The 27,468-nt window shown below is 40.2% G+C and overlaps 1 protein-coding gene and 1 pseudogene across 3 annotated transcripts in view; both read right to left on the bottom strand.

Moving 5' to 3' along the window:
- Window positions 1-866: 866 nt before the first annotated feature.
- On the bottom strand, window positions 867-1,012 carry LOC148351452 (U2 spliceosomal RNA; annotated as a pseudogene).
- A 4,048-nt stretch (window positions 1,013-5,060) lies between these two features.
- The window catches only part of LOC148351453 (uncharacterized), a 41,299-nt gene continuing 18,891 nt past the window's right edge, over window positions 5,061-27,468 (bottom strand). Inside the window, exons 5-6 of one of the 3 annotated variants that reach the window (XR_015852840.1) lie at window positions 26,720-27,304; window positions 5,061-5,164 (exon numbers count right to left, since the gene is read on the bottom strand). Coding sequence is in view for 2 of the 3 variants with exons in the window: in XM_088354099.1 (XP_088210225.1) it covers window positions 26,779-27,304 (526 nt within the window). In the remaining variant the exon portion in view is untranslated. Of the gene's footprint in view, window positions 5,165-20,956; window positions 27,305-27,468 lie in introns of those variants that run through there. The other 2 variants (XM_088354100.1, XM_088354099.1) reach the window with 2 other exon arrangements.

Genomic DNA, 27,468 nt, shown 5'->3' on the forward strand with positions numbered 1-27,468 from the left:
CCTGTATCTATCCCCGACCATGCTTCGTTCCCCTATACCGGCCACCCGACTTGTTCCCATCTCCGACCACGCTCCCTTCCCCTGTCCTGGCTGCCCGACTTGCTTCCAACCCCCGACCACGCTTGGTTCACGAGGGGTTCCCACTCCTCCTGCCCAGCAAGCATCAGATTGCTGTCTTTTTGTCTCGCTCTGAATTCCCTGATCCCTTAAATGAGCATTGTGTGAAACGTTACGCATTTGGGTCCACTCCTGGTTCTGGTCATGACATATGGAGCAAAAGTGTCTTATCTGCATTTGGTAGATAGATTTGCTCTGTTTGAATATTTCTGTTTTTCGGGTTTTTGAAGCAAATATTACTTAAAATAAGCAAAATCATATATCTTCTACGAACACAGGACTGTTTCTGAAAACACATAACCAGTAACTAGGATTGTGATAACTAACATGCTGTTTTTGTGGTTGACAAAATTTATTTTAACCTTCTAATAAGTACAACTTGGTAAGAATTCAGTCATAACGGCATTATAATAACATGTTAATATTCAGCAAAGTTGTTATTTTAGAAATACATACCAAAACAGCAGATTTGCACTAATAAGGGAACTTTTTGTCTTTCTCCTCTCTCCCTAACTATACGTGCTGTTCTGGGTGGAGCTGGGGTGCTGAGTATTGATGTGTCGTTCAAGAACGAAACGGCTCTAGGAGACGGGGGTTTTTTAAGGGTTATTGATCTATCTTCGTTATTCATTATCCATTATCCGTTATCGGTCAGTTCATTATACGCTACAAAGCCTAGGAGACGGGACACTTACTCTCAACCAAAAGGCTAAGCTAAGGTCCTAGCCCTAAAGCCTTGTTGCGATCATTGCGAATGCGCCGTTCCCGGAGGTACTGCAATACCGGGCCGATGCGTGGAGTGGACAGAGCAAGCTCTTATTCCATCTCCGGAATGCAAAAATCAAAAGGCCAAGCTAATGCCAATTATTCTCGGCCAAAAGGCCAAGCTAAGGACTTGGCATCAAAGCCAAAGGCCAAGCTAATGGCCAAGCTAAGGACCTAGCATCAAAGCCAATAATACACAATCCTAGAACCACAGACGACTCTTTCTTTCTCTCCGCTCTTTCCCCCCTTTATTTCCCCCTCCCTTTTCCCTCCTCGGAGGCGCTTACGACCGGTCTTTATGAGTGGCGTCATTTCTGTGTCCTTCACTTTGTACAAAGAATTTGAAAAAGAGCTGGAATTCCCATCACTTGTGCTAAGGTAAAAGTTCACTGTACAGACTCTGCCCGGATTACGAACGAGATCGGTTCTGAACGATCGTTCGTAAATTGTATTTGTTCGTACGTTGCTTCAGTGCTATATTTTGTATGTTTAAGGTTTATATAAGTATTTTCAAGACTTGTATAAGTAACCTGTATTGTTTTATACAGAAAAATAAATGTTTCATGAAATAATATGCTTTATAAAGATAAATAAAGTGAAGTTTAACTTACTTGTGGAAGATGGGCTTTAAGAGATAGGCAACTTCCTCCTCCGTGGTAAAAAGTAGGCGAAAAAAAGCGATCCAACCATTTTTTCAACCGTATCAAGCTTTTTTATTCCTTTTTTATTTCAAATGAAGCGTCTCGCCTCTTCTTTACACTTTACACCAACCATATTGAATGGATGCACGAGATATTAAACAATTAAATTGTCAAAGTTCTTAGCGCGCTGGGGATATAGGATGTTTACACACGAACTAGGAAGAGGAAGCGGATTTCTTCTTTGGGGTGTATGCTGGATGAGCTCTCACAGTGCCACCACTGGAAAGAAGAAGCACTACATCAATGTCCTCTACTCGGTAAAAATGACACACAATACATAATCTAATTTACAGCAATGTCCGGATATTTTTTGACATCCAGAAAAAACTGTTCGTATCTACCGTTTTTCGTAACTCGAATGTTCGCAAGTAGGGGAGCGTCTGTAGTGAGATAATAACGGCTATTAAAATATGTTTGTTATGATTACAGATGTGATGCACTTAACTGCCTCGGACTCTGATTGGCTCCCTGTCCCTATTTAAACCCACTCCTTTCTGTCACCTGTTGTCAGTCCGTTTGCGAACCTCAATTTGCTCTAGGCAAGCTTTTTTCAACTCTGACTCACACCTGCTTTTGCTCCCGTCTTTTCCCCGGCTTCGAGCCGTTTTTTTTATCCTGACCACGTCTACTCTCCTCTCCGGGCTTTTGACTCATTTCCGATCCTGACCACGTTTTTTGCTCTGTCCCGGCAACTGACCCGTTTTTATCCGTTCCCGAAACCGCCATCGCTCGCCACGGAAGTCCCACTTCCGCGTTCAGAGTGACCTGCTTCCCGCGCCCAGCGATCACCGGATCGTGGGTGCAACGCTTTCCTTTCTTCCAATAAAACTGAGAGAAACGTAACGCAAGTGGTTCCTGTCTCTGTTCTGGTCCTGACAATATTAGTATAATACATTTCAAAAGTAATCATTTGGTTCAGAATGTTTCTTTTCTTTTTTGGTATTACATCATTTAAAGAAATAAAAAATAAAATCTGGAGACCGTTTGGGAGCTGAAATTGCCTTCGAGAGAGACCAGTCAAAAGAGCCAGTTCTCAAAAAGAACCGGAATTCCCATCACTGGTGCTAAGGGGAGGGGAGGATGATTGTTCTTTATTTTAAGGTGTGACCTTGAATCACAGCTTCGCAGGAGGAGGGGACGTCATGCCATTGTGTCACTTTGCTCACAATTCTCGCTGCTTCATAAGCGCCAACAAACACCAATATACTGCACGTTACTTTAAAAAAGTCATCCATTATAGTTACCCACTACCTCTTCCAAAAAGTAACTGAGTCAGTAACTGAATTACTCTAGAGTCAAAGTGACAAGATAACTATTTCCGTTTAAAAAGAAGTTGTTGTACCTCGAAGAATGTGAATATTTCTGAGCAAATACGAAACACCGCGTTTACTTTTAGAGATGGGAATTCCGACTCCTTTTAGAGACCCCAATTTTTCGTCTCGCTCCCAAGGTTGTTTATGTTGCTTTAATCCCTGCATTGCCAATTATTGTGTGACATTATGCATGGAATGACTTAAGAGGGAGGGGACTAAAAAATAAAATAATGAATAAAACCAAAAGGAAAAATACATTAACAAAAGGAAAAAGAGGGATAAAATAAAAAAGAATAAACTTAGATTTTATATAACATTAAAACTGAAAAAGGAATATAATTATTTATAAATCTATGAATTTATACATTTTTGGGCAATTTCTTTTTTGTCTCATTAACACTTTTTACAATATGACGTTCCGATGTAAAAAAATTGCTGCAGTATATAAGAATGAATAAAAACTAGACAAATCCCGTGACAATTTTGACAGCTGAGGCAGAGCTTGGGATTAAGTCATTAGCATCTACTCAATAGCATGTAGCTGTTAGCCTTTTTTTTCTCTTTTTACTTTATTTTTTATTCTCTATTTCACTTTTCACTTTCTCCATCTTCTTTACTTCTGTCTCTCGATCTCTCTTTCTTTTTTCTCTCGTCGACAATCTCTTTTTTCTTTTCTTGCACTTCATGACTCTCTCTCTCTCTATCTCTTTTTCCCTAACTCTGCATCTCTCCTTTTTGCTCTTTCTTTCTTTCTTTCTTTCTTTCTTTTTCTTTCTTTCTTTCTATCTTTCTTTCTTTCTTTCTGTCTGTCTGTCTGTCTGTCTGTCTGTCTGTCTGTCTTTCTAACTCTCTCGTTTCACTCGTTCTTTCTCTATGTCTCTGTCTCTCTTTTTAATTCTTTCTTTTATTCTCTCTTTTTGCACACACTTTTGTCTTTTCCTCACTTTTCTTCTATATCTCTCTTCTATGTATTTCTCTCACTTTTCTTATTCTCTCTTTCTTTCTTTCTTTCTTTCTTTCATATTTTCAGTCTGTTTTTCTTTCTGTTTTTCTCTCTCTTTCTCTCTCTCTCTCATTTTTTCACTCTCTTTGTCTCTTTATGTCTTTCTATCCTTCAATGTTTATTTTTCTCTCTTTCTCTCTCTCTCTCTCTCCCCCTCGCTCTCTCTCTCACTCATTTTTTTCACCTTCTTTGCCTCTTTCTGTCTTTATATTTTTGTATGTGTCTCTTTCTCCCTTCCTCTACTCTCTCTTTATTTTCATCTTTATCTTTGCATCTATTTTTCTCTTTTTCTTAATCTTGATCTCCCTCTGTCTCTCTGTCTTTTTCTCCTTTTTCTCTTTCTTAATCCCTGTATCTTTATCTTTTATCTTTATCCCTCTCTTTCTCTTTAGCTGCCCTTCTCTCTTTCTGTATGCCTCTCTCTCTCACACTCTCTCCCTCAAACTCTCTTGTTCTCTTTTTTCTCTTTCACTCTTTGATCTACTTGTCCGGTCCCCGTGAGACTTTTTTTCTACCATGTGGCCCCCAAGCTAAAACGAGTTTGACGCCCCTGTATGTAGTAGCAGTCCTAATTATGTAACCTGCCTTGGTACTAGCAGTCTGTGCTGCCATTTCATCCACGGGGGTGGGAGATCTGGGGGGGTTACGCACAATTTACACACAAGTTGGCAAAGCTCGCTTTAATGGCCGATGAGATCAGCCCACATTGCTGCTTTCTCTGAGCTGCAGCCCAGTTTTAAAATAGCTTCTGTTCCTCTCGGGTCTTTAACGTCATATTTGGATTGCTGTTATGCAATCAAATCCTAATGATACTTGGTCATTGTGTTGCAGTTTCACACTCCCAACATATTTTGGAAGCACTTCAGGGTTCTATTTTCTGTTGACTCATTCTTACTATTGGGTGCATTTCAGCATAGTGACCTTCACTTAAAAATGTCAAATATTTAATGTTTTCAACATTTCATCTGAAAGAGGGACTTTTAAACTATCAGAGAAATGTATTGGTCCAGTTCAGGATTTACTGTAATTTTCTTACCGATGACTTCACACATGACACAGGGCCAAATGTCCATTTCTTTCTCTGTGTGTTCTGTCCTTTTTCCCTGAGATCTACCACTTTCTTTTTTCTTTCCTTCCCTTTCTCGACCTCTCTCTCTCTCTCTCTCTCTCTCTTTATTAGGATACGCTTGTCGTCTCTCAGGGTCAGCATCACGGCGTGCCCTGTAGTGCTTCTTCTTTCCAGCTGCAGACAACGGTTCCGTTCCCTGACAAAAGCATGCATACCATTTCAAAATATATTTTTGGAAGTATACAGCAAATTAATACAAGACACTTTGATATGAAATACGTGTTAAAACCGAACATTTAAATCTCACATTTAACCAGTCGCTTTATGTTACAGTGCAGTAACGGTGGGGCAGTTTTAGGGTTGACATTTTATGCTTAAATTAGCCATTACAACTAATGTGATGACAAAGAAGCTAGTACACCATGATTACTGTGAAATATTTCAAAACATTTATTAACTGTATTATCAAAATAACCCCAAAAACGAATTGGTTCCCACTATAAATAAGGATAACAGGGTGGACGTATTAAATGTAAATGTAAATGGTCTGCATTTATATAGCACTTTTCAAGTCAATGAAGACCTCCCAAAGCGCTTTATAATGTGCTTACACTTACCCACTCACACATACTCACATACCGATAGCAGCGTGAACCATGCAAGGCAACTACCTGTTTATCAGGGGCATTGGGGATTCAGTATCTTGCCCAAGGACACTTGGACATATAAGACGGAGAAGCCGGAAATCTTGTTTATGTCCAATCCTTACTCGTGGCAACACAGTCTCTACTTTCCTGCTTTCTTCATCAACACTTGCTGTCCTAATGTCGTGCAGCCCCTTTTAAGTTTTTCCTTGCCATCATGAAGGTTCTACATCAGGGGATGCTTTAATAGTAGTCCGTACAGCCCTTTGAGACGTCTTGTGATTAAGAGTAATCTCGTTTTGCAATATCAGAAAATGATCAAACAATGTCAAAACGTGTGAGGTGAATACTATGCTTGAAGTCAATCATACAGAATATTATCTGACTGATACTTCTGGAATGTGTGGTTGGGGACAGGGGCGTTAGCTTCATTTGCGCATCAAATCTTGCCGTTACAACTCCACCACAGGGGGTCCGTCCCTCCCGAGAGACCGGAACCCAGAGCTGGTGCATGTCTTACCTGACAGGAGGAGCTGGATCAGGGCCCTGGCCGGTCCTGGCCAGGCCCCAGCTCAACGGGCAGCCTTGCTAGGTCAGCAGCCAAGTGTTTTGCTTCTCCTTATCAGTAAAACATAATTAAACCTCGAAAAGAGGTTGATTAAAGAGTGGTACATAGTCTTTTTTCCTTGAATGTTTTCTCTCGCCAAATTTTGATACATCAGAGAATCAGGTGACTAAAATGACAGCCATGAGATGTTTTGATAGAACTTATTAGAGTATCGGGGGGGACAGATCACACTGGGACACAAGATATTTTAAACATGAAAAAATATACTAATAACAGAAGTTGACATTAAGTGAGGAAAAGTATCATTAAGACAATACAGAAATTATGACAAAATATGAATTTATTCGATTTTTCTCACTTTGTAACAGAAGTCAATCAAACATGACTGAGGACATAGCATTTTAGTGTACTTGTACTACAATCAAAGTAATCGATTTGAATTTTTTTGCATGCAGTGTGTTGTATGGTAGAGGGTAGTTAAGAATACAAGAAAATCTTTTGAAAATAAGTGTAAGCCCATTTTTTACACAAAATGTACCATTTTATGTCACTGGGACTCAAATGGCACCGTATAACAGGAATGAGCCATACTGTAAGAGTGACAATTATATGCTGTATTTCCAGTGTGAGTTTGATAAACAAGTCACATGTTGCCAACGAATTATTCTGTTTTTGTGTTTACTATTTGACCAACTTTTAGTGGCAGAGTGGGCAAAGTTTTTAATTCCTGCCAGTAATGTGTAGAAAAAAATTGCAGAAGGAGCCTGTCATAGAGACAAAAGTAAAATGTTTTATGAATAAAATATTAATGGAAAAAAACCTGCTTGATGTTTTCCTTTTTATATTTGTGTCACGATACTGTCAGTGGCCCTATAATTACCCTCACTTGTGTTCACTCCTTCAGCCCCAGCTGCCACTCGTGTCCGAATTATCCCTCTCCCTTTTTAAGTGTTTCCTCTCCAGTCACTCTTGGTCAGTCCATCAGAGTACTGCAGCTCATGCAAGGCAAGCACTTTTGATACCGGTTTGATCCCTACCTGTTCCTGCATCCCGCGACCTGCCTGCCCACCTCGTCTTCCCGCCTGATTCCTTCCCCTGATTCCTGCTATTGGTCCCCTGCCCTTGGCTTCCCGATCGTCTCCAGTTCCCTGACTTGCTTCCGAACCCCGACTACGCTTCGTTCTCCTCTCCCTGCTACCCGACTTGTTTCGATCCACGGCCACGCTCCGTTCTCCTGTCCCGGCTACCTGAATTGCTCCGATCCACGATCACGCTCTGCTCTCCGTCCCCGGGTGTCCGCCTCCCTTAATAAAGTGTTGTGTGAAACGATACGCATGTGGGTCCACTGTTTGTTCCGGCCCTGACAATTTGTTTTGATCAGACAAGTCTCTTCAAATTGCTTTTGAAACAATCACGTTTATAGCAAAATAATATATTAGCTCCCTCTTTTTAGCACTACATTTTATATTTGCTTTTGTAGTATGACTGTAGTATTTTTGTAGTTGCACTGTGGATGTATTTAGTAGTATTTTTGTAATAGTATTTTTGTAGTATTTCTGTAGTAGCATCTTTGTAGATGTTTGGCAGGATCTCCTTAGTACATCTGATAAACTCCTTTTTTAGTATTTCTGGTGTACTTTTGTTTTATAGTACTGTATTAATATTTTTGTAGCATTTCTGTAGTGTTTTTTTCTTTTCAGAATGAAAGCATAATGATTTGTTAGATCTCTGCTTTAAAAAGTAAATGTAATATTTAGTTGTGTAGTAATTTGTATTGTTTTATAGTATTGCTGTTTTAATATTCTGTGGTATTTATACTAGGTCCTTGTTATAATAACTAAATTTGAGATTTACTTTTGTAGTGATTTTGAATATTTTTTAGTAAAGTTTTTGTTGTCTGTTAGTACTATTTTTTTTCTTTTCAGAATGAAAGCAAAATAATATATACTAGGTCCCTGTTTTAAGCATTAAGTTTCATATCTAGTTTTGTATTACTTTTGTAGTATTCCTGTTGTAATATTTATGTAATCTATTGGTACTATTCCCTTGTTTTCTGAATGAAAGCAAAATAATATACTGTATATTGTGTCCCTGTTTTAAGCACTATATTTGATAATTTGATATTTAGTTTTGTAGTAAGTTTGTAGTAATTTCTTAGTGGTATTTTAGGAGTAAACACCCAAAAGGAAACTGGGGAAGAAGATGGCACCCAAAAACTTTACTAATTTACAATTACACACACACACACACATATATATATATATATATATATATATATATATATATATATATATATATATATATATATATATATATTCAAAAGAATGCTGATTATGTGAACTCTTTCACAAATGTTCAATATGCACAATGCCTGAGAAGCAACGTCATCAAGTTGGTAATCCAGCTCCTGCCAAACACGCTGAAGCATATCTTGGGTAACAGATTACTATATTTTACTTTTGATATACAAATGCTCTGCTCAATGGTTAGCAGAGGTTATATACTGTATACCGGAGCCATTTTCCCCTAGTAGTGGGAGGTGGCTAGAGTCATTTCTGACTCTTTCTGGGACATTGATACAGAGGAGGGGATTCCCAGCCCTCTCGCTCAACCAAACTGATGTGTTGGGAGTCATTACGTGACCAAACCCCCCAATTCCAACCCCTAATGCAGAGCGCCAAGCAGGGAGGTACCAATGTTGTAAGTCTTAAGTATTACTCGGTCGAGGCTTGAACCACAACCTCCCAGTCTCGGGGCGGCTGCCCTTACCCCCAAGGCCATCGAACTGGAATTTGTTAGCACAGGTAAATACCTATATTTATTCTCCTAATAAATTATTAATATTCAAAGGATACGACACTTTTTGAAACACCAGTTCTCTTTGTTCAGCGGACCGTATGCAGCCCCACGCGCTGTAGTTTTCCCACCCCTGCTCTAGTAGTTGCTAAATATTCACGGTCAGCGGTGATAATGATAATTCTTTAAATACTGCGGCAGTATTCATCAAAAAAGATGAGATGTAACCTTGAATCGTGCGCATGTAGGATTCTGCAGGGATTCAGAAATTCACATTCAAAGCAACTAGCATAGAAAACATTCGCATCAACAATAAAAAAAAAGCTTGCAAGCACCCACCACCCACATACACCCACAGCTACAAAACAATATGAAGGAAAGCAGTGGCTACAGCAAAACGGGAGAAAGGCAGTGAGCAATACTGAAGGCGTTTTATTTTTTCACTCGTTACATAAATGAATGATAATGATTACAAGCATGAATTGCAAAATAGTGAGATGCTGCGGTGGGATTTTATTCGCCGTAGCTTCAGATCAAGAAAAAGGAACATTTGGTGGGCTGTGTTGAGATGCAATTGCATAATAGAGCTGTGGCATTGAAGCACGTAACTATGATCTTCTTCTTTCTATTGTGTCCTGGATTCTGAGTCATGAGACTCTGTCTCATACACTGAAACCCACTACCTTACCTCTATAATCTTTGAATCATTTTTTCAGGACAAAAGTCAGGTCGTGTCAGGTTTTTTTGTATATCTCTCAATCACAAGAAGTCCCAAATGGCTGTACAGACCACAGACTATTATTACACCATCTTCTGATCTAAAACCTGCATGAGGGCAAGAAAAAACTCAAAACCTCAGCATCAGTAAAATTACCTTGAGAGGGGCTCTGCACATTAGGTAATCCCCCTTCCAGGATGACCCGGCTGCAAAAGATGTGGCAATAACAAATAATACCCAGATATTGCCAACGTGAAATATAGGTCATTGATAAGCTATAGAATAGAAGTGTGTTTTAAGCCTAGATTTGAACAGTTCCACCGAGGTTGCAGATCCAATCTCAGGGGGCAGGGCATTCCACAGCACCGGGGGCCAAAGGGACAGCGCTCTCGGACCTGCGGATTTCTTCTTGGCGCTTGGATCGCCCATAGATCAACATTTTCTGAGCGAAGGTTCCGAGCAGGAACATAGGGGGAAATTAAATCTGAAATTTATGAGGGGGCAAGGCCATGCAGGATATTGTATAATACCAACAAAACCTTAAAATCCCATCTTACGCTATCAGGGAGCCAATGCATGTTAGCTAAAATCAGCGTTAATGTGATCAAACGTTTGTGTCTCAGTAAAAGTCTAGCTGCAGCATTTTGTACCAGCTGCTTGATTTTGGACTTCAGGAGACCAGAGAGTAATGCGTTATAGTAATCGAGACAGGAGGTAACAAACTCAATTCCTGTTCTGAGACTGTCATGATTACCGATTCAGAGCACCCGCTACTGCTTAATTGGCGCCAAAAGCCTGGACAGCTGATTGGCTGACGCTTTCATTTTAAACCCCCGGCTTCCAAGAGGAAGCCGTCAGATCGTTTTGTGAACTGTTGCCACCAGCTCAGTGAGCCTTTTCGTCCGACTCTGTTCCTGCCCTGCTTTTCTCTGCCTGATATTCGTTGCCAACCTGTTTCCGGACCTGACTTCGCCACATTCTGCCTGCCTGTTACCTGGCCTGTTTTGCCCCGTTACCTGCCTGCCTCCTTGTTGCCGACCTCGTTTCCAAACTTCACACCGCCTTTGCTCTCCAGCCCCGGCCAGCGACTTGTAATTCCCGCCAGTCTTCGATCCCCCTCGCTAGACACGGAAGTGTCACCTCCGCATCTCCTGCTCCCCTTGGTCCGTCGATCCTCGGATCGTGGAAGCAAGCCCTTCTCTCCCTCTTATCAATAAAACAGAGTAAACGAACGCTACTGGGTCCTGTCTCCGTTCCTGGGTCATGACAGAGACAGCATCTTGCACTTCATTTGAATACTGATGATGTGACCTAGATTTTTTTGAAATAACGCTGCCCAGTATGTAATACTCCAAATTATTAGTATGCATGAACCAATTACTGAATATCCATCCAAATCTCTTGGTTAGGCAGGGTTAAATTAAGTTAGTGTGCCTCATCTCTCCACACCTAGTTATGATAACCTCAATCCTTTATAAGGACTGGTTGGACAACAAATGGTGTCTGGTCATTATAAATATTACCTTCACACTGATTTTCAGTTCCATCCTGGTTTTTGAGGTTTGGTTTTTGTTTCTAGTGTGCACATTTCTTTGTTTTTTGACCACTTGTCTTTTTGTTACATTATGCCACTTTTGTTGTTAAATACATCAGTCCTTTTTGAGCACACCTGCCTCTGATCATGCATTGCGTTTGGCTCCACCGGTCAAATTGTAACAGAACGACCTGACCCAATTCTTAACAGAATGACCCGACCAAGAAAGGACCTAGCAGAAAGCTACCATGTCTTGTGTCCTTGTCCTGGCGGTGAGAAAATCCCTCAGCGGCTTCGTACCCCCTGCACCGGTTACGAGTAGAGCTCCTGGCCGCTTTTGCTCCAGTGCCGTGGCTGCAAGAATAGCTGCTGGACGCTTTGGTCCCCCTGCAAGGAAAGCAGCCAGCCGCGCTGACTGCCTTGCCTCGGTTGCAAAGAGATCCCCCATCCGCTACAACAGGGGTCGGGAACCTATGGCTCGCGAGCCATATATGGCTCTTTCTATGAGTATTTGTGGCTCAGAGACAAATTTGATAGCGTGCAACATTTCTCCATCTAGTTCAAAACTTGAAGTATCCATCCTATTCAGGTACACGCAAAGCCAAACCAAAACTAATTAACAAGTGATTACTTCGCAGTATATATAGGGCATGTTTTTCACTACAATTTACAGTCAAGATGTCACACAAAAAAAGGGGAAAAAAAAACTCGTTTTGGCTGTAAAACGCTAAAGAATCCTTTATATAAAAGTTCACTATATAATCTGTGTTCAGTGTTCAGATACCTTATGATGAATCCACAGAACTGTAAAAACGCCAAAACACCGGAAGAGAACTTAGTCATTTGATTGGGTGAGTGGGAGGGATGGGTGGAGCTATGCAAAAATTGCAAGCACTCCCTCCCATCTCTCGCCCTACGCCGTCTGCGCCAAAAGTGAGCTCATCAGGCTCCCTATTTGCAGAATGTTGTGACGTTTTTACGCAATAACTGCTTGCATCTGGTTTTGAAACCAATATGTATGAAAAAAAGGGTCAAAAGGAGTTTAACCGATCTTGAGTAATTGCAAGAAAGAGACATGTTTAAAGTGGTATGTTTGTTGATTTTGGGACATGGGCTCTGGCATTATTCTCTTTTCATCATTTTTATCAAATCATCAAAAGTAAATGTGCTGAAGACTAAGCTTTTGTCTGGGCGCGGGTTTAGCAATTTAGTAAATTTGTCTCATAATATATGGTGTGGCTCTTTCCCAAAATAAAATTAATATTTTTTGCTTTTATGGCTCTTTGAGTCAAAAAGGTTCCCGACCCCTGCGCTACAACATCCCCTGCCCTGGTTGTAAGGAGAGCCCTCGGCCACTTCAAGGCTCCCTTTTCCAGCTAGGGATCATGTGCTACAGCCTCTATGATAACTGTTTTTTGTTATTTTTTTCCCCCATTTGGCCTCCGAACCTTGAGGGGGATGTGATGTCAGGATCTTGCAACCTTCCCCCAGAGGGCGCCAACCAGGTCTAGAGGAAGACACACCAGTGCCTAATCTCTCCACACCAAATCATTTGTTCTTGTGTATTGTTACCTCATCCCTTTTTCGACAATCCCATGCTGTGCTCATGCTTCCCTGCATTTGGCTCCATCCAAAATCCTTACAGGTCCCTTTCAAATGCATGTGGGAGAGTATTCACTGTTAGCTGAAATGTTAAGATGCCTGTGTATCACGTGTAGGGTTCTGGGTTCAGTCCCTGCCAAGGCAGTACAAAGTCCATATCACTCCAATATTAGCTAACTTGCACTGGCTACAAGTCCATTTAAGATTACTTGTAGCCATTACAACTAATGTGATGACAAAGAAGCTAGAACACCATGATTACTGTGAAATATTTCAAAACGTTTATTAACTGTATTATCAAAATAACTTTAAGGTTCTCTTTCTAACACACAAATGTGTGCATGGACTTGCCCCCTCTTATCGTTTTGATTTAATTTTCCACCTATGTTCGTAAGTGGAACACCTACTCGAAAAATGCTGGTGTACTTGCGGCTCCAAGAGCCAAGAAGAAATCTGCAGGCCCGATAGCATTCTCCATCCGGGCCCCGGTGCTGTAAAATGCTCTGCCTCGGAGATAAGAAGTGAAACCTCAGTCGAAGTTTTCAAATCTAGACTTAAGACACATTTCTATTCTATATTGTAAGAGTGATGCCGACCTCATTCTTATCTTTTTCTGTCTTTTCCGGCTACCTGGTTGGTGGTGAATTAATGAAGCACCTCTACCTGATGCATGTCAGCATTTGTTGTTGCGGTCATGGCCTTTTTGGACAATGTTACATATTGCCAATGTTTTTTTTTGACTCCTTTTTGTGTATTTTTACCCAATGCAACAGAAACATTGTGAAAGAAAACATCCAATAATTATTCACTCGGAAAGAGCTGTAGTAAATTCAAAATCCCACTAGTGAGAACCACCAGGAAAAGTATATGTGTGTCTGTGCGTGGAGTCAAACTTTGGAACAATTTACAAGACGAGATAAAACAATCTCCAAATATTCACGTGTTCAAATTTAAATACAAAAAAAACGTAACTGGCAGAATACAGAGATGAAGAAAATGGGTATGAGTGATACCAGAGATTGGAAATATTGCGTAGAAAATGGATGCTTTACAACTATAGTTGACCTTGTTGTTATTGTTACTATTACGATATCATAACTGTTACTATTGCTATTATTGTTGTTATTATCATTGGTGGCTCAATGATATTTAGTATCATTATAACAGCATTACAACATGAATAGATGGGTACTACGATGATTAGTATATAACATATGTGACTATTGTTATTATTATAATTGTTGATATCCGACATATGTAATATGTATGTCCGTGAGGTTTTGTTATATTTAGACACAAAAGAGGAGTTATCTGTGAAATGTAATTGATAAGGAAAATGAAGGGGTAGGGAAAATAAGCGTCTACCCCTTTTCGAACATGTTATGGTAACATTCTTTTTGTTGTTGAGTCATTTTTTTGTCCTGTTTTTATTTTCTAATGTTCAAAATAAAGTTTTCATTCATTCATCTGTTGCAGCCTGGTCATCCTGGAAGGGTGGTTATCACTTGTGTGGCCCCTTCTCGAGGTATTTTATTTTCCCTCATATTGAGGTTTTGAGTTTTTCCTTGCCTACATGTCAGTTTCAGATCTGGGGATGGTGTAATTGTGGCCTCTGCAGTCCTTTGAAACGTTTTGTAATTAAGGGCATCTCAAATAAATGTGACTTGACTTGAGTGTGAAAAGTTGCAGGCGGTGTCAAACAAAACGTGCCATGTGGCCCAACAACCCCTTGGCAGCCGCTTAACTGGCACATGAATTAACTATTCATAAAAGTGATCTCCCACTCTCCCTCTCTCTGTGGCCTTATTCAATTGCTCTAAATAATCAGCTTTAAATAGATGGACAGACCTACATTACTGCCATGACTTCCCATACGATTACATGGAGCTCAAACACAAGGATGGTGCCATAAGCTATTACTCTGTGTGTAAGTGTGTATGCGTTTGTTCATGAGTCATATCATGTGTTTCAGTCTCTTTGCAGATCTAGAAACGAACTGCACTATATTAAGCGATACATCCTTGGATTTATCTTGACACTCGTATGATATCTAATTACACAACCACTGTACTCATCAAACATTCAATAAAGCAGTGTTCCCCCAAACCTGTAGAAAAACAAACATCTCTACGTACATCGCCCCACATTGTTCCTTTCCGAACATGTCACATGACATCGTATAATTATACGAAAAGGAACTCCTAATTAAATTACTGTTCCGAATGCGACACAACAATAATAAGAATAATTGCATGCTAGTATGAATATGGTCTGACAAACCCAGGAAAATATAACCATTGTGGCGGAGTAGGGTAAATGGTCATAATTAAAATGTAGAAATATATAATTAGTCTCTTTCCTCAAATCATTGCCGATCACAGATATAAGTGGAATTAATTTTTGCTTAACTCTCAGGTCCCTTAAAACAAGCACTAAAAGGCTCAAAGACAATCACAGTCCTGCAGTCAGGTTTGATTTCCTCATCCACTCCCTCTCACTTGTATTTTTACCTTATTTGATTTCTCTCTACTCTCTCTTCACTATTTAAACTGTTTTGTTTCCTCCGCTCGGTGCTAGTTCGCTGACTCTTTTGACACGTCCTAAGCCTTCTTTTCACAGCCTTGTTTTCTTCCAGTAGTCCCATTTTCCTTTGTGCCTCCACATTCGGTCTCCAGAATATTAAAAAAATACCAAACAATATGTGCTTGTTTACAACTGGAAGTGTCACGGCTGCCCATGGCGAACAATTGACCCCGTCCGTTTGGCGTCAGCTGCGGCTCATTGACTGATTGGCTTCCCTCCTATTTAAGCTCAGTGCTCCCACTCACCCTTTGTCGGTCCGTCAACGAACCTCTGCACCCGCAAGACGTGTTTTTTGACTCAGTCTGGTTTCCTGCTTGTGTTTCCTGTCCCGTATTGTTCCCGTCTATTTTGTCCTGTTTAATATCGATCGCCAGTATCATTCCTGGTTATTTTGTTCTGTTTGATATCGATCTCCAGTGTCTGGTAGCGTTCCCGGCTAGTTTGTCCTGTTTTATTTTGATCTCCAGTGTCTGGTATCGTTTCCGTCTATCTCGTCCTGCTTGTTATTGGACTCCAGTCTCCAGTGCCTGATATCAATCCTGTCTGTCCCGTCCTGTCCAGTATCAACCCCATCTGTCTGATATCTGCTCATGCAATTGGTATCGATCTCGTCTGCCTCTGGCTTCCTGTGGTTCCACGCAAGACTTCTGCCTTACGTCTTCCGCCCAACAATCGCAGAATCACGGGCGTTTGGGCATAACGTGCATGACTGCCCCATTTCCCGTAAAATAAAGCTTGTGTGAGAAACGTCACGCATCTGGGTGCTCCTCTTGTTCCGGTTCTTGTCTTGACAGTACGGACTGACCACAAATGGACCCAGCGAACTCTCACACAAGAGAGCTGGAAACTCCCTCCGTTCTGCAGCAGTTGCACCGGACGGAGGGCGAGGTCTGGCGACTGTCGAATGACGTCACTGCCCTTCAGCTGCTGTTCCAGCAACGTCAACAGCTCATGCTGCGTCAGCAGGAGCAATTAGCTAAACTTACTGAGCTCCTGCCGCGTCGGCTGCTGGCATTGGCCCTGCCTCCCGGGGGCTCTCCTCCTGCCGTGCTGTGGCGTTCCCTGCCCATTCGGCCCACGGACTCGCCCGCCTTGGGAATTGCTGTGCCTCGAATGGGTTTTTCGGAAAAATTTTGCAACGATCTGTCAGAGGTCCCTGTCGGCCTGTCTCCCACGAACGTCTGCCTGTCTGCCGCGCCCGTCGGCCTCTCTGTCGCGCCCAACAGTCTGTCTGCCTCGCCCATCGGTCTGTCTGCAGCGCCCGTTGGCTTGTCTGCCACCCCCCTCGACCTGTCTGCCGCGCCTATCGGCCTGCCTGCCGTACCCGTCGGCCTGTCTGCCACGCCCGTCTGCCTGCCTGCCTCCTCTGTCAGCCTGCCTGCCACGCCCGTCTGCCTGCCCGATTCATCCTTTTGCCTCCCCAGATCGTCCATCTGCCTGCCTGGATCATCCATCTGCCTGCCCGTCTGCCTGCCTGACTCGTCTGTCTCCCTGCCTCACTCGTCCACCTGCCTACCTGACTCGTCCGTCTGCCTTCCTGGAGGGTTTAAAATGATTAAAAAGGAGATTTCATTTTTACATCAGAAGGTGTTTTAGGTGGGGAAAACCAGTAGTCACATGTGTAAAAAGGTAGTGTTACTGAGAATGATATAACAATTATTTCCACTTTTACTTTTTAAAGAAAAGGCATTGCAATTGCAATTGATTCAAAGGAAATATGTAATAATATAATATACAGGGGTCAGGCGGCACGGCGGATGGGTGGTTAGCACACAGCGCCACAGTAAGGGGGTCCAGGGTTCAATTCCAACTACGAGAGTTTGCATGTTCTCCGCGTGGCTGTGTGGGTTTCTTTCTAGCACTCCGGTTTTCTAGTCCACCCTCTGGCATGTCATGATGGGGAAGTACTAAATAGTGCACCACTAACTGAGTGTATAGTAGGAATGGGGCGCTGCTTACCTCGAATCTTGATGTAAGTAATTGGCGGAGACTATTACTTAGAGGGGCAGCACGGCGGCTGGGTTCAAGTCCAGCCACTGCAGCCTCCCGGTGTGGAGTTTGCATGTTCTCTCCGGTTAATTGTCCGGTCCAAATTGTCCCTAGGTGTGAATGAGGGAGTGAGTCGTCTGTCTCTGTGTGCCCTGCGACTGCCTGCCAACCAGTTCGGGGTGTCCCCTGCCCACTGCCCGAAGATGACTGCGATGGGCTCCAGCATCCCCGCTACCCTGGATGGATGGATGTTACTTATAAGATCCCTTGATTTTCACCGACATGTTTTCCTTAAAGGTTAAACTTTTCACGTATTGGTTGATCGTTGTAGTAGCCGATTCATTCAACCCTGATCAAGCAATAGGTTAAAAGTTTAAGCAACTGGGTCGTCTCCTCATTTGAAGAACATTTTGTTGTGACAAGACGAGACAAAATACATGACAAAATAAATGACAAAATACATAAAATACAAGACAAGATACACGACAAGGTACACGAAAAAATACCTGACAAACCACACGACAAGATAAATGTCAAAATACATGACAAAATACCTGACAGTATAAATACTGAAAAACATAAAATATAAAATGCATAAATATATGGATAAATTGCATTGATGTCATATTTTTAGGTATTATGTGATTTTTTTTTGTGTTCTTTTATTTGTAAAGCATACATTTGTAGCAATTTATTTGATCATACAATTAGATCTACATATGTCAGGATATGTCCATACCTGTCAGTTTTCATGCCAATGTCCCAGTCAGTTTGTTCATGTGACTTTAGCTTGACACTTTGGAACTTGATTTTTTCAGCTGAAATGAGTTTTGTTTTGTTCAGTACTTAATGTTTTCCATCCTCATGCTGCACAGAGAACACAGTTTACAAAATAAAATACAAACATTTTGAAAAAAACAATACCCTCACGATGTCATTTACTGAGAACATACTACACGACACTCTTCTGCTTCAATGTTCAGAAGGAACTACATGATAAACTACACCGTGATAAAAGGCAGATTTGTAAAATGTAAAGGTCTAGATCATGGGTCTCAAACCCGCAGCCCTGAGGTCAATCGCGGCCTGGGAGATGATTGTTTGATGGCCCCTCCTTCATAAAAACGAGACTCTGTGTGTTTTAAGTGTTGTAATAATAATTGAAAAAAATAAGCAAATTTACATGAACTATGACTGTAGGTATATATTTCTAGGTACTCGTATTTGAAGAAATTTGCATTTATTTTAGATAAAATAAGCTTCATCTAGAGGGGTCTGACATAATAGTTGGGCATCTTGCTGCTATGAGTACCAGAAAAAAACAAAACTTCAGAAAAGTCTGGGCAAAAAAACTAGAAGGATTTGGTAACAGGAAGTGTTCTTCCTTGAGCTTTGTCGCACTCGTTATCGATTGCACTACAGCGACATCTAGTGGTCAAATAATACACACTGTCCCTTTAATGCAGGTGCAGTCCACGCAAACTATGGATTCATTTGGTACTGATTAATTAGTTTATTTTTATGACTCTTTGAGCTTCTAGTCATGGGTTTTCTCAAGGTCTAAAAAGAAACCGTAAAGTGCCACAGATTACCCCCCCAAAATAATTAAAAACCCAAAACTGAATTATGTTTCACAAAAAAACTTCAAAAAATCAGCCGTGACATTTTAAACCTTTCACACGAAAATACTTTAAAACTCCCGGTCGACTGGCAAACGCTGCAAAACCCCAAATGTGATGTGTATTACAAAAAAAAAGCTTGGAAAAAATAATGTTGTTCCAAAATGTCTTCTGATTGGCTGTAATGACTATAAATTGCTTTTCATTTTCTCTCAGAGAACACGCAAAAATCAGGCCAGGAAAAAAAATAACATTTTGAGTAAACGCGATTGATGATGAGGCCATCCTGAATGCCCTACAGAGTAGCCAAATTGGACCTGAGAACAGCACACACTGTAGGATGCTGGGACAAGATTATATTTTGAGGTTGCACCCTTACGATCGCTGAAAGAGGTCATTGTAATTATCCTTACCCCAGCCTTAGGCAGTGATATAATACATGGTGTTCCAACAGTCTTGGCCACAATTGAAGTCCTCATATCTACTTAACTCCAGTATTTATACCAGACCAGCCTACTCCAAAAAAGACAGGTAGGAAATACATTCAAAGGTTCACAGAAAGTTTGAGCATATTACTCCTGTATTGGCCAACATGCACTGGCTCCCAGTCCACTTAAGATGTGATTTTAAGGTTATCTTATTAACATATAAAGGTTTGCAAGGACTTGCACCCTCTTATCTCTCTGATTTGATTTCCCCCTATGTTCCTGCACGGAGTCTGCGCTCGGAAAATGCCGGTCTACTTGTGACTCCGAGAGTGAAGAAGTCTGCAGGCTTAAGAGCGTTCTCCATCCGGGCCCCGGTGCTATGGAATGCCCAGCCTCCGAAAATAGGATCTGCAACCTCAATGGAAGTTTTTAAATCAAGGCTTAAGACACACTTCTATTCCAAAGCTTATGATTGATGCCCACCTCATATTCTGTATTGTCCTGTCTTTTTCCGACTGCCTGCCTGGTGGTGATACGAAGGAGAAGGACGATTGGAGATGAGTCAGCGGACCAGCGTTTGACCTGAAGCATGTGAACCCCTGCATGGACTAGCTGGCAGAGTTGGGAAGCTGCGTCGTGGCCGTCATAGACTTTCTGGACTAGTTTACAGGCTGGGGCTTCGCTGCTGTCATGCACTTTCCGGAGACATTTTCAACATGTTACCTAGTGTTTACAATATTTGTGTACTGTAATGCTAAATGTAATTCACCCTGGTCATCCTGAAAGGGGGATACCACTTGTGAGGTCCCTTCTCAAGGTTTCTCTTTTTCCTCACGCTGAGGTTTTTGAGTTGTTTCTTGCCCGCATGTTGGTTTAAGATCAGGTAATTGGGCCATTGTAATCCTGTGCAGTCATTTGAGACATTTTTGTGATTAAGGGCTATATAAATAAATTTGACTTGACTTGACTTGACATGTTTTACCCTGGAGAGCTAAGTCCAATCTCGTTGCATCCAACACAATGTTGATATCAATGACAATAAAGACAATTTAATTCAGTTCAATTCAATTTAACTTGGAATGGTAGTAAAATAAAAGTTGTGCCATTAAAAGCTAATTACATTACGTTTTTTGTGAGGGGAACTTTTCATTTTAACCCTTCACCTCTACTGCACACTGTAGTTTGTTGTTATGACAATATGTCGAAGTGTCCTTTGGCAAGACACTAAATCCCTAATGCCCCCGATAGCAGGTATTTGCCATGCATGGCTGACGCTGCTATCGCTGTGTGAGTGTGTGTGATTGGGTAAGTGTGAAGCACATTGTAAAGCACTTTGGGAGGTCTTCGTTGACTTGAAAAGCGCTGTATAAATTCATTTACATGTACATTTACAATTATAACCTTTTAGGTCCAAAGAGCCATCAAGGCAAAATATTTTGATCTATTTTTTTCTCAGAAAAAAGCCACACCACATATTTTCGGACAAACAAAACTGCCAAACCAGACATAGGCAAATTCTTCAGCGCATTTTATTTCACTCTGGTATTTTTGATGATAGGATAACATTCATAAAATAAAAATAATGCCAAAGCCTGTGTCCCATATCAATATAAATGTGTCTCCTCCTGCAGTTACTTAAGAATATTGAGCTTCATCTTGACTGTCATTTTCATCTTAAATGATAGTACAAGGTACAAACAAAGTTCTTGTGTGAAAATGTCACAAAATACTGCAAACAAGAAGGATACCAACGCATTTACCTTTGGCGTAGACGGCACTGGCAAGAGAGTGGAGGGAGTGCGTGCATAGCTCCGCCCATCTCCACCGCTCACCCAATTAAACAGCTCAGGGTGCTTTGAAGGAGTATTTGGGTGTTAAAAAATGTTTTGTGGGTTTTCATCATAAAGTGTCTCAACAGTGAACATTGTTTAATGGTCTTCCATATAAAGTATTTGCAACATACAGCCAAAACAGGGTCTGTTAGTGTAACACCCTGACTGTAAAACTGTAGTTGAGACCATGGCATATATATATATATATATATATATATATATATATATATATATATATATATATATATATATATATACACACACACACACACTCTTCTATATAGAAGTGTTAACTCAGCTTTACATGTTCATAAATTGGCTTTGCAATAATTATATTTGGAATGACTCCGAAAATTCGTATAATTTGAATGTAATTCGAAGCCATATGTACTTGTTAAAAGCCATAGGTTCCCTCCCCCTGCTTCAAATAATTGTCTATATGACCAATCATAGTGCTTTTTGTAACCTATGAAAATTGTTAAAAAGAAAAGGATCATCAAAGGGCCTGTAGAACAGGTTGGAATTTTTTATGAGAGGTATGGACTCCCCTGTTCTCTTTTGATGTTCCAAAGGCATTGATGTTTTCTCTCCTTATTTTGATCATCTACTAAACTATAAACATATCAGCTAGTAAAATATGAAATGTAGAAATGTAACCAAATGGGATTTTTTTATAATTTAGGCCCAAGATTATACCAGACCAGCCTACTCCAAAAAAGACAGGTAGGAAATACATTCAAAGGTTCAAAAATAGACAAATCTGTATCTTTGTGTTGTTCTAAACATAATGATATATATTTTGGGGATATTTTAGTACAACTCAATCCCATTTTGGGTGTTGTTTTAAACAACAAACTTGTTAGTGTCAATATTTGAAAATAAACTGAATCAATTAATAATTTTGAAACAAAAAACGTAAAATTTGGTGGTACAAAAAAAAACAATCCAGTTACTGTATAATTTCTTCAACAAATGCATGAATGTGCTTCAAATTAACCAAAAGAGTGGTCCATTTCTGATGCAAAATTGGGTTATATCTAGAAAAACAATTTTCAGACTGGGATTTCAGGTTTGTCACCCGTAATCTGGTAAAGGACCTCTGGTGTTAAATCCAAAATCAAAGTTCAAACTTCAATTTTCTATTATTCATATATATCCATCTTAACGTAAAATACAGTATAGTACACAAATCACTCAAGATTTATTTCCTACATATAATATCTGTAAAACCTTTAAGCATATTGCTGAATTAATACATTCACATTTTCAAGTCTAATCAAAACATTGAAAATAAATGTTAATAAATCCTTCCTTTATATCACTATCTGCATATTTTCCCCACACTGTGTATATCAAATATTTATCTCAATGCTCAAAATACAATAGTCACTTACGGTTAAATGCACGGCGAGGATGAATGAGTCTAGAAAATACACTGTACACTCAAGCCTGATCTCAGTCAACCCTTAAAAGTAAATACATTCATATATGTTAGCATTTGTGGAACGGAAAATCCACATATTACATTAAAAGGCAAGAATTTAATTTCCAATTATTGCATTCTATGCTATGTCTATGACATTTTTCCAAACAAATCAGAACAGTGGTGGGCTGCGAGGGCCTGCAAAGCCTTCTCTGCTGGCCTAAAAAATATCTGAATCATGTGAAGTTAATTATGTTTTCTGCATCAATACTTAAATAAATCAATATTGTCTTATAGCTTCCTTTCATTGCTCTTCCCCTTTTTGCGCTGCTTCCAGATATTTAAGCATTTAATGAATCACATCTAGGCCATTAGTTGTTGCGAGGCTCAGAAATCTTCACGGAGGCCTACGCAAAAATCCTGAAGGGCATGTCCCGTAACATCTGTCTTTGAGAAAGCAGTTGGTCTAGCCAATCCGATTCCTAGTTGGCGTCTGAGAGCCTGCTCGCGGGCGTTAAAAAACATTCTGGGTTTCACAGACTAATCCAACAAAGTGTTCGAGCCAGCAGCCGTTAAACTTAAAAAGAGAAAGAAAAATATTGTGCCCATTTAAAAGTTAAAGGTCAGACAACTCCGAAGGGAACAAGCCTTTTGCAAGCGGGGAAGGCCACTTTCAGCCAAGAGGTAAGATCATGATTCCGAGCTTCTCTCTCGCTGACTTTTGTTTTTCATCTTTGTCTCTGTTACTATAGTCTTGTTTCATCTATATTTCAATACAAAAGACAGGCTTTACATGGCACGTGAACATTTTACAACTCATTCAGACTAGCGCTGAAGGCATAGGTGTAAAATCCACAGCCCACCACTGTATCTGAAGGATGTTTTGCTTGTGGTTGTGTAGTTACCGTACATTCAATATAATGAATAGGCAAATGGAAAAAATATGTGCAATTGGCCAACCCTGCGTTCTGCAACGTCTAAATCGAAATCCAGTGTATTTATTTCAGTACACTGCTGCATTTCCTCAAAGTCTCTCGAAAATTCATCACATTCGGTTCGAATGTAAGCAGTCAAAAGAAGGCAAAGGCAAAAGCGAGATGCAAATTTAAAAAGTGAAGAAGAGTCTGAGATTGTTCAAGCCGTCAGGTTCTTCAAACAACTTCTGTAATTTTCAAGGGGTTGAAAATCTCCCCTCAGAGCAGGGGTGTCAAACTTACTTTAGCTCAGGGGCCACAATGACGTCTACTGTAGACAATGTCAATGAATGAGTTAATGGCATAAAAAGCATGTCTTAGCTGTAGGGCTGGGGATCTTTTGGAGGCTCTCAATTGAATTCTGAGGATTCCAGGGTGTTCCATTGGATTGTAAAACTATTGTTCAGGTTTTTTTCCTCAATATTTTTTCCCTTCACTAAGATTTAACATCTTCTAGAGTTTATCAACTGTGCATTAAAAAAAATATTGAATACATTTCTACTACAGCAGGAGTAGGCAAACTGTTTGAGTCTTGGGGCGGCAGTAGCTCAGGAGGTGAAGAGAATTCGATTCCCGGCTCCTCCGTGTTAATTGTCGAAGTGTCCTTGGGCAAGACACTGAATCCCAAATGCCCCCGATAAGCAGGTAGTGGCCTTGCAAGGCTGACACTGCTATCGGTGTGTAAGTGTGTGTGAGTGGGTAAGTGTGAAGCACATTGTAAAGCGCTTTGGGAGGCCTTCAGTGACTTGAAAAGCGCTATATAAACGCAGACTATTTACATTTATTTACATTGAGTCACGGGCCGAATTGGATGAGCAAATAAACAATACAGAAGATGAATCAATCTATTGTCTACCGTGTCAATGCATGAGGAAAAAGACTTCTCCGATTGTTCTCATGCATTCTCATACATTTACATTTCTACTTATTCACAGTTCATATATTTTTTTTTAAATAAATCAATTTAATCAAATCGGTTAAGAAACGCTCGAAATTAAAGCAAATGAATACATTTTGTCCCTTTTTCAAATAATAAATCTGAAAATATTAAAAAACTTAATATAAATTAGGACTAGCGGATAAGTTTGTGACAATTTCAGTTAATATCTTAATAAACGACGTAAATACATGGTTAAAAAAGAGAAAGTATAGAAAAATGTTTTATCTTTGTTTTTAAACAGGCAGGCACCAAAAGAACAATTATGTGTTTCTTTAACCAATATAAAAAAAAGAGTTTTGGACTCCCCGGTTCTCCTTGCAAGTTCAAAATCCACTATGGTCTTCTCTCCTCATATGGGGTGTCCACTAAACTTTAAACGAGTAATACAATATATTATTATTATATTTTTACTATTATTATTGGGCAAGCTGACTGGCCCTATGCACCCCATAGACGTTAGTTTGCCTACCCCTGCACTACAGTTTGTTTAACTCAGGGAAACTCCAGCAAACTGTAAACTGACCCAAAAGTTGCACAAAATCCCTAGTTGAAATGGAATTGATTTAATAATTCAGTTGTTTAAACGTCTTTTTCTTCTTTTAATGTATTTATTCTTATAAAAAATGTTTTCCTGATTTTGGGAACTTCACTGTTAGATGTCAGATCTATTATAGTAACAAGCTAAACCTTCTTTGCACTTTTGCAAAGACACCCGGGTGCTATTTTTATATGTTGTATTTTTTAATCCAGGTGCTAACGGTTAGCAACCAGAGCTTAGCAAATCATAATGTTGATAGAGCTTTATTGGACCCAAAAAAACAAAACAAAAAAACTATTCTCTGAAACTATAAAAAAATTAAAAGCCTTATATAAGCCGTATAAGGAAGGAAACAAATACTTTGTACATCTATATTCATTGGAAAATGTTAAGCATGTTTGAGTAATGTTTAACAGAAACCATCTATTTTTCCACTATCAAACAATTCTGAATAGCACCAGGAAGCCACTAGGGAGCGCCAAAGAGCCACATGTGGCTCCAGAGTCACTGGTGCCAACCCCCGTGCTAAGTGCAATCGTGTTACCATAAACTGAGCATCTGTGGTTTCTATTTCAAGTAAAATCACATTGGGAAGGGTGTTTCCTATAACGTTTTCTGGTTGATAATTGGTAGTCAAATGCAGCTACGGTCCGTGGTTTGCTTTGGAAGTGCCTGGCAGTTCATTTTTTGATGTACTGTGGCTCATTTTTCTCTTGTGCTTCCTTCATTAATGTCTTGCGAGCCGGATAAAATTTGTTGCCGGCAAAGGTAAGAATTTAAGACTTATTCACAGTTCATATGTTTTTAAAAATAAATCAATTTAATAAAATCAGTTAAGAAACGCTAAAGCAAATGAATACATTTTGTCCATTTTTCAAATAACAAATCTGAAAATATGCATTGAAAAACTTAATATAAATTAGGACTAGCTTATAAGTCTGTGGCAATTTCAGTTAATATCTTAATAAATGAAGTAAATACATGATTAAAAAAATAGAAAGTATAGAAAAATGCTTTATCTTTTTTTTTTTTTTAAACAGGCAGGTACCAAAAGAACAATTAATCGGGTAGAGCCTAAAATATCAACCATTACGTCCGGGTCAGGCTAGGCTTCTCTGTTTCTGCCTGGTTGTTTTTTTTACGATCCATCGGTTGTTGTTCGTCTTTGTCTCTCTGCCCCACTCTCTCTTACAGTGCCGCGCTAGATTCTTAAGAATGTACAGCTGCTTTTGTTAATGGCCTAATTTCTAACTCTTGAAAATAAAGGACAGCCTTAAAATTTTCCTGGCAACTCACAAAAACTCTCTCAATGATTGATAATATTTAGTGAATGCAGACAAAAAATATAAAAGATGTAAATGTTTATACAGTCTTACTTAAGAATTTGTTAAAAAGCGAGAGGCTCAAACTTGTGATTAATCATCTCTCCTAATCTCGAGTTTTTACTGATAAAATGTGAAATTTTGGGTTTATTTCAGACTCAGTCCTGCAAATCAAGTAAATTGGTCGGTTTCAATACCGACACGCCTGGCTCTGACTAAACTGTTTTAAGCCCAAACTTACCTATAGTTGGTGGGCCGTATGTTTGACACCCCTGCCTCGGAGGCTTAAAAGGATTTGGTTCAACCCGAAGAAGAAGAGGAGGATGGGGATGATGTTAGAGATGAGGAAGGGGAAGGTTGACGGTCCTCTCGTCCGCCAAGTTCACTTTTCCTAGTCGCAAAGGACAAGAACGATGAAGACGCCATCTCTTTCTCCTTTTCTTTCCGGCTTCCGGTGCAAACAGACCTCTGAGCGGGCTTGAACTGCCACGTGACTTTTTTGGTTGTCGATGACGCCTCTACAGGGCTCGGCGTGGTCACGCTTGCTGAGATGGGTTGACTGTCTTTTTGGTTCTGTTGAATAAACGTCTCTTCCGACACCTCGGGTTCTGCGGGTTCTCCGAACGAACCCCAACGCGGTTCTTCTGTCGGTCTTTTAGGCCGAACTAACTCGGCGGATTTCGCTCCAGCGGTCGCAACTCTAGAGGAGCGACCGGGACCCGAGTCTGACATGTCCGAGTCCCAGTCGCTGTCGCCGGCCACTGAATCGCAACCCAACACCGATTCATCAACCGGATCAGAGCCAGAACTTTCAGAGTCTGATTCCCTAGAAAGAAACACATAAGAAAAAAAGTAACAAATAATAATGCTAACATTTGATGAAAAAAACTGAAACTGTTTCTGTTTTTATTACCGGACACCTGCTCAACAGATTTTATAGGTTGCCTGTTCGTAATTCCAACTATTTTTGCGCACTGTTGTTCGTTGTTT

This window comes from Urocampus carinirostris, chromosome 15 (assembly GCF_059441175.1).
Source record: "Urocampus carinirostris isolate Australia breed hairy pipefish chromosome 15, RoL_Ucar_1.0, whole genome shotgun sequence".
Lineage (NCBI taxonomy): Eukaryota > Metazoa > Chordata > Actinopteri > Syngnathiformes > Syngnathidae > Urocampus > Urocampus carinirostris.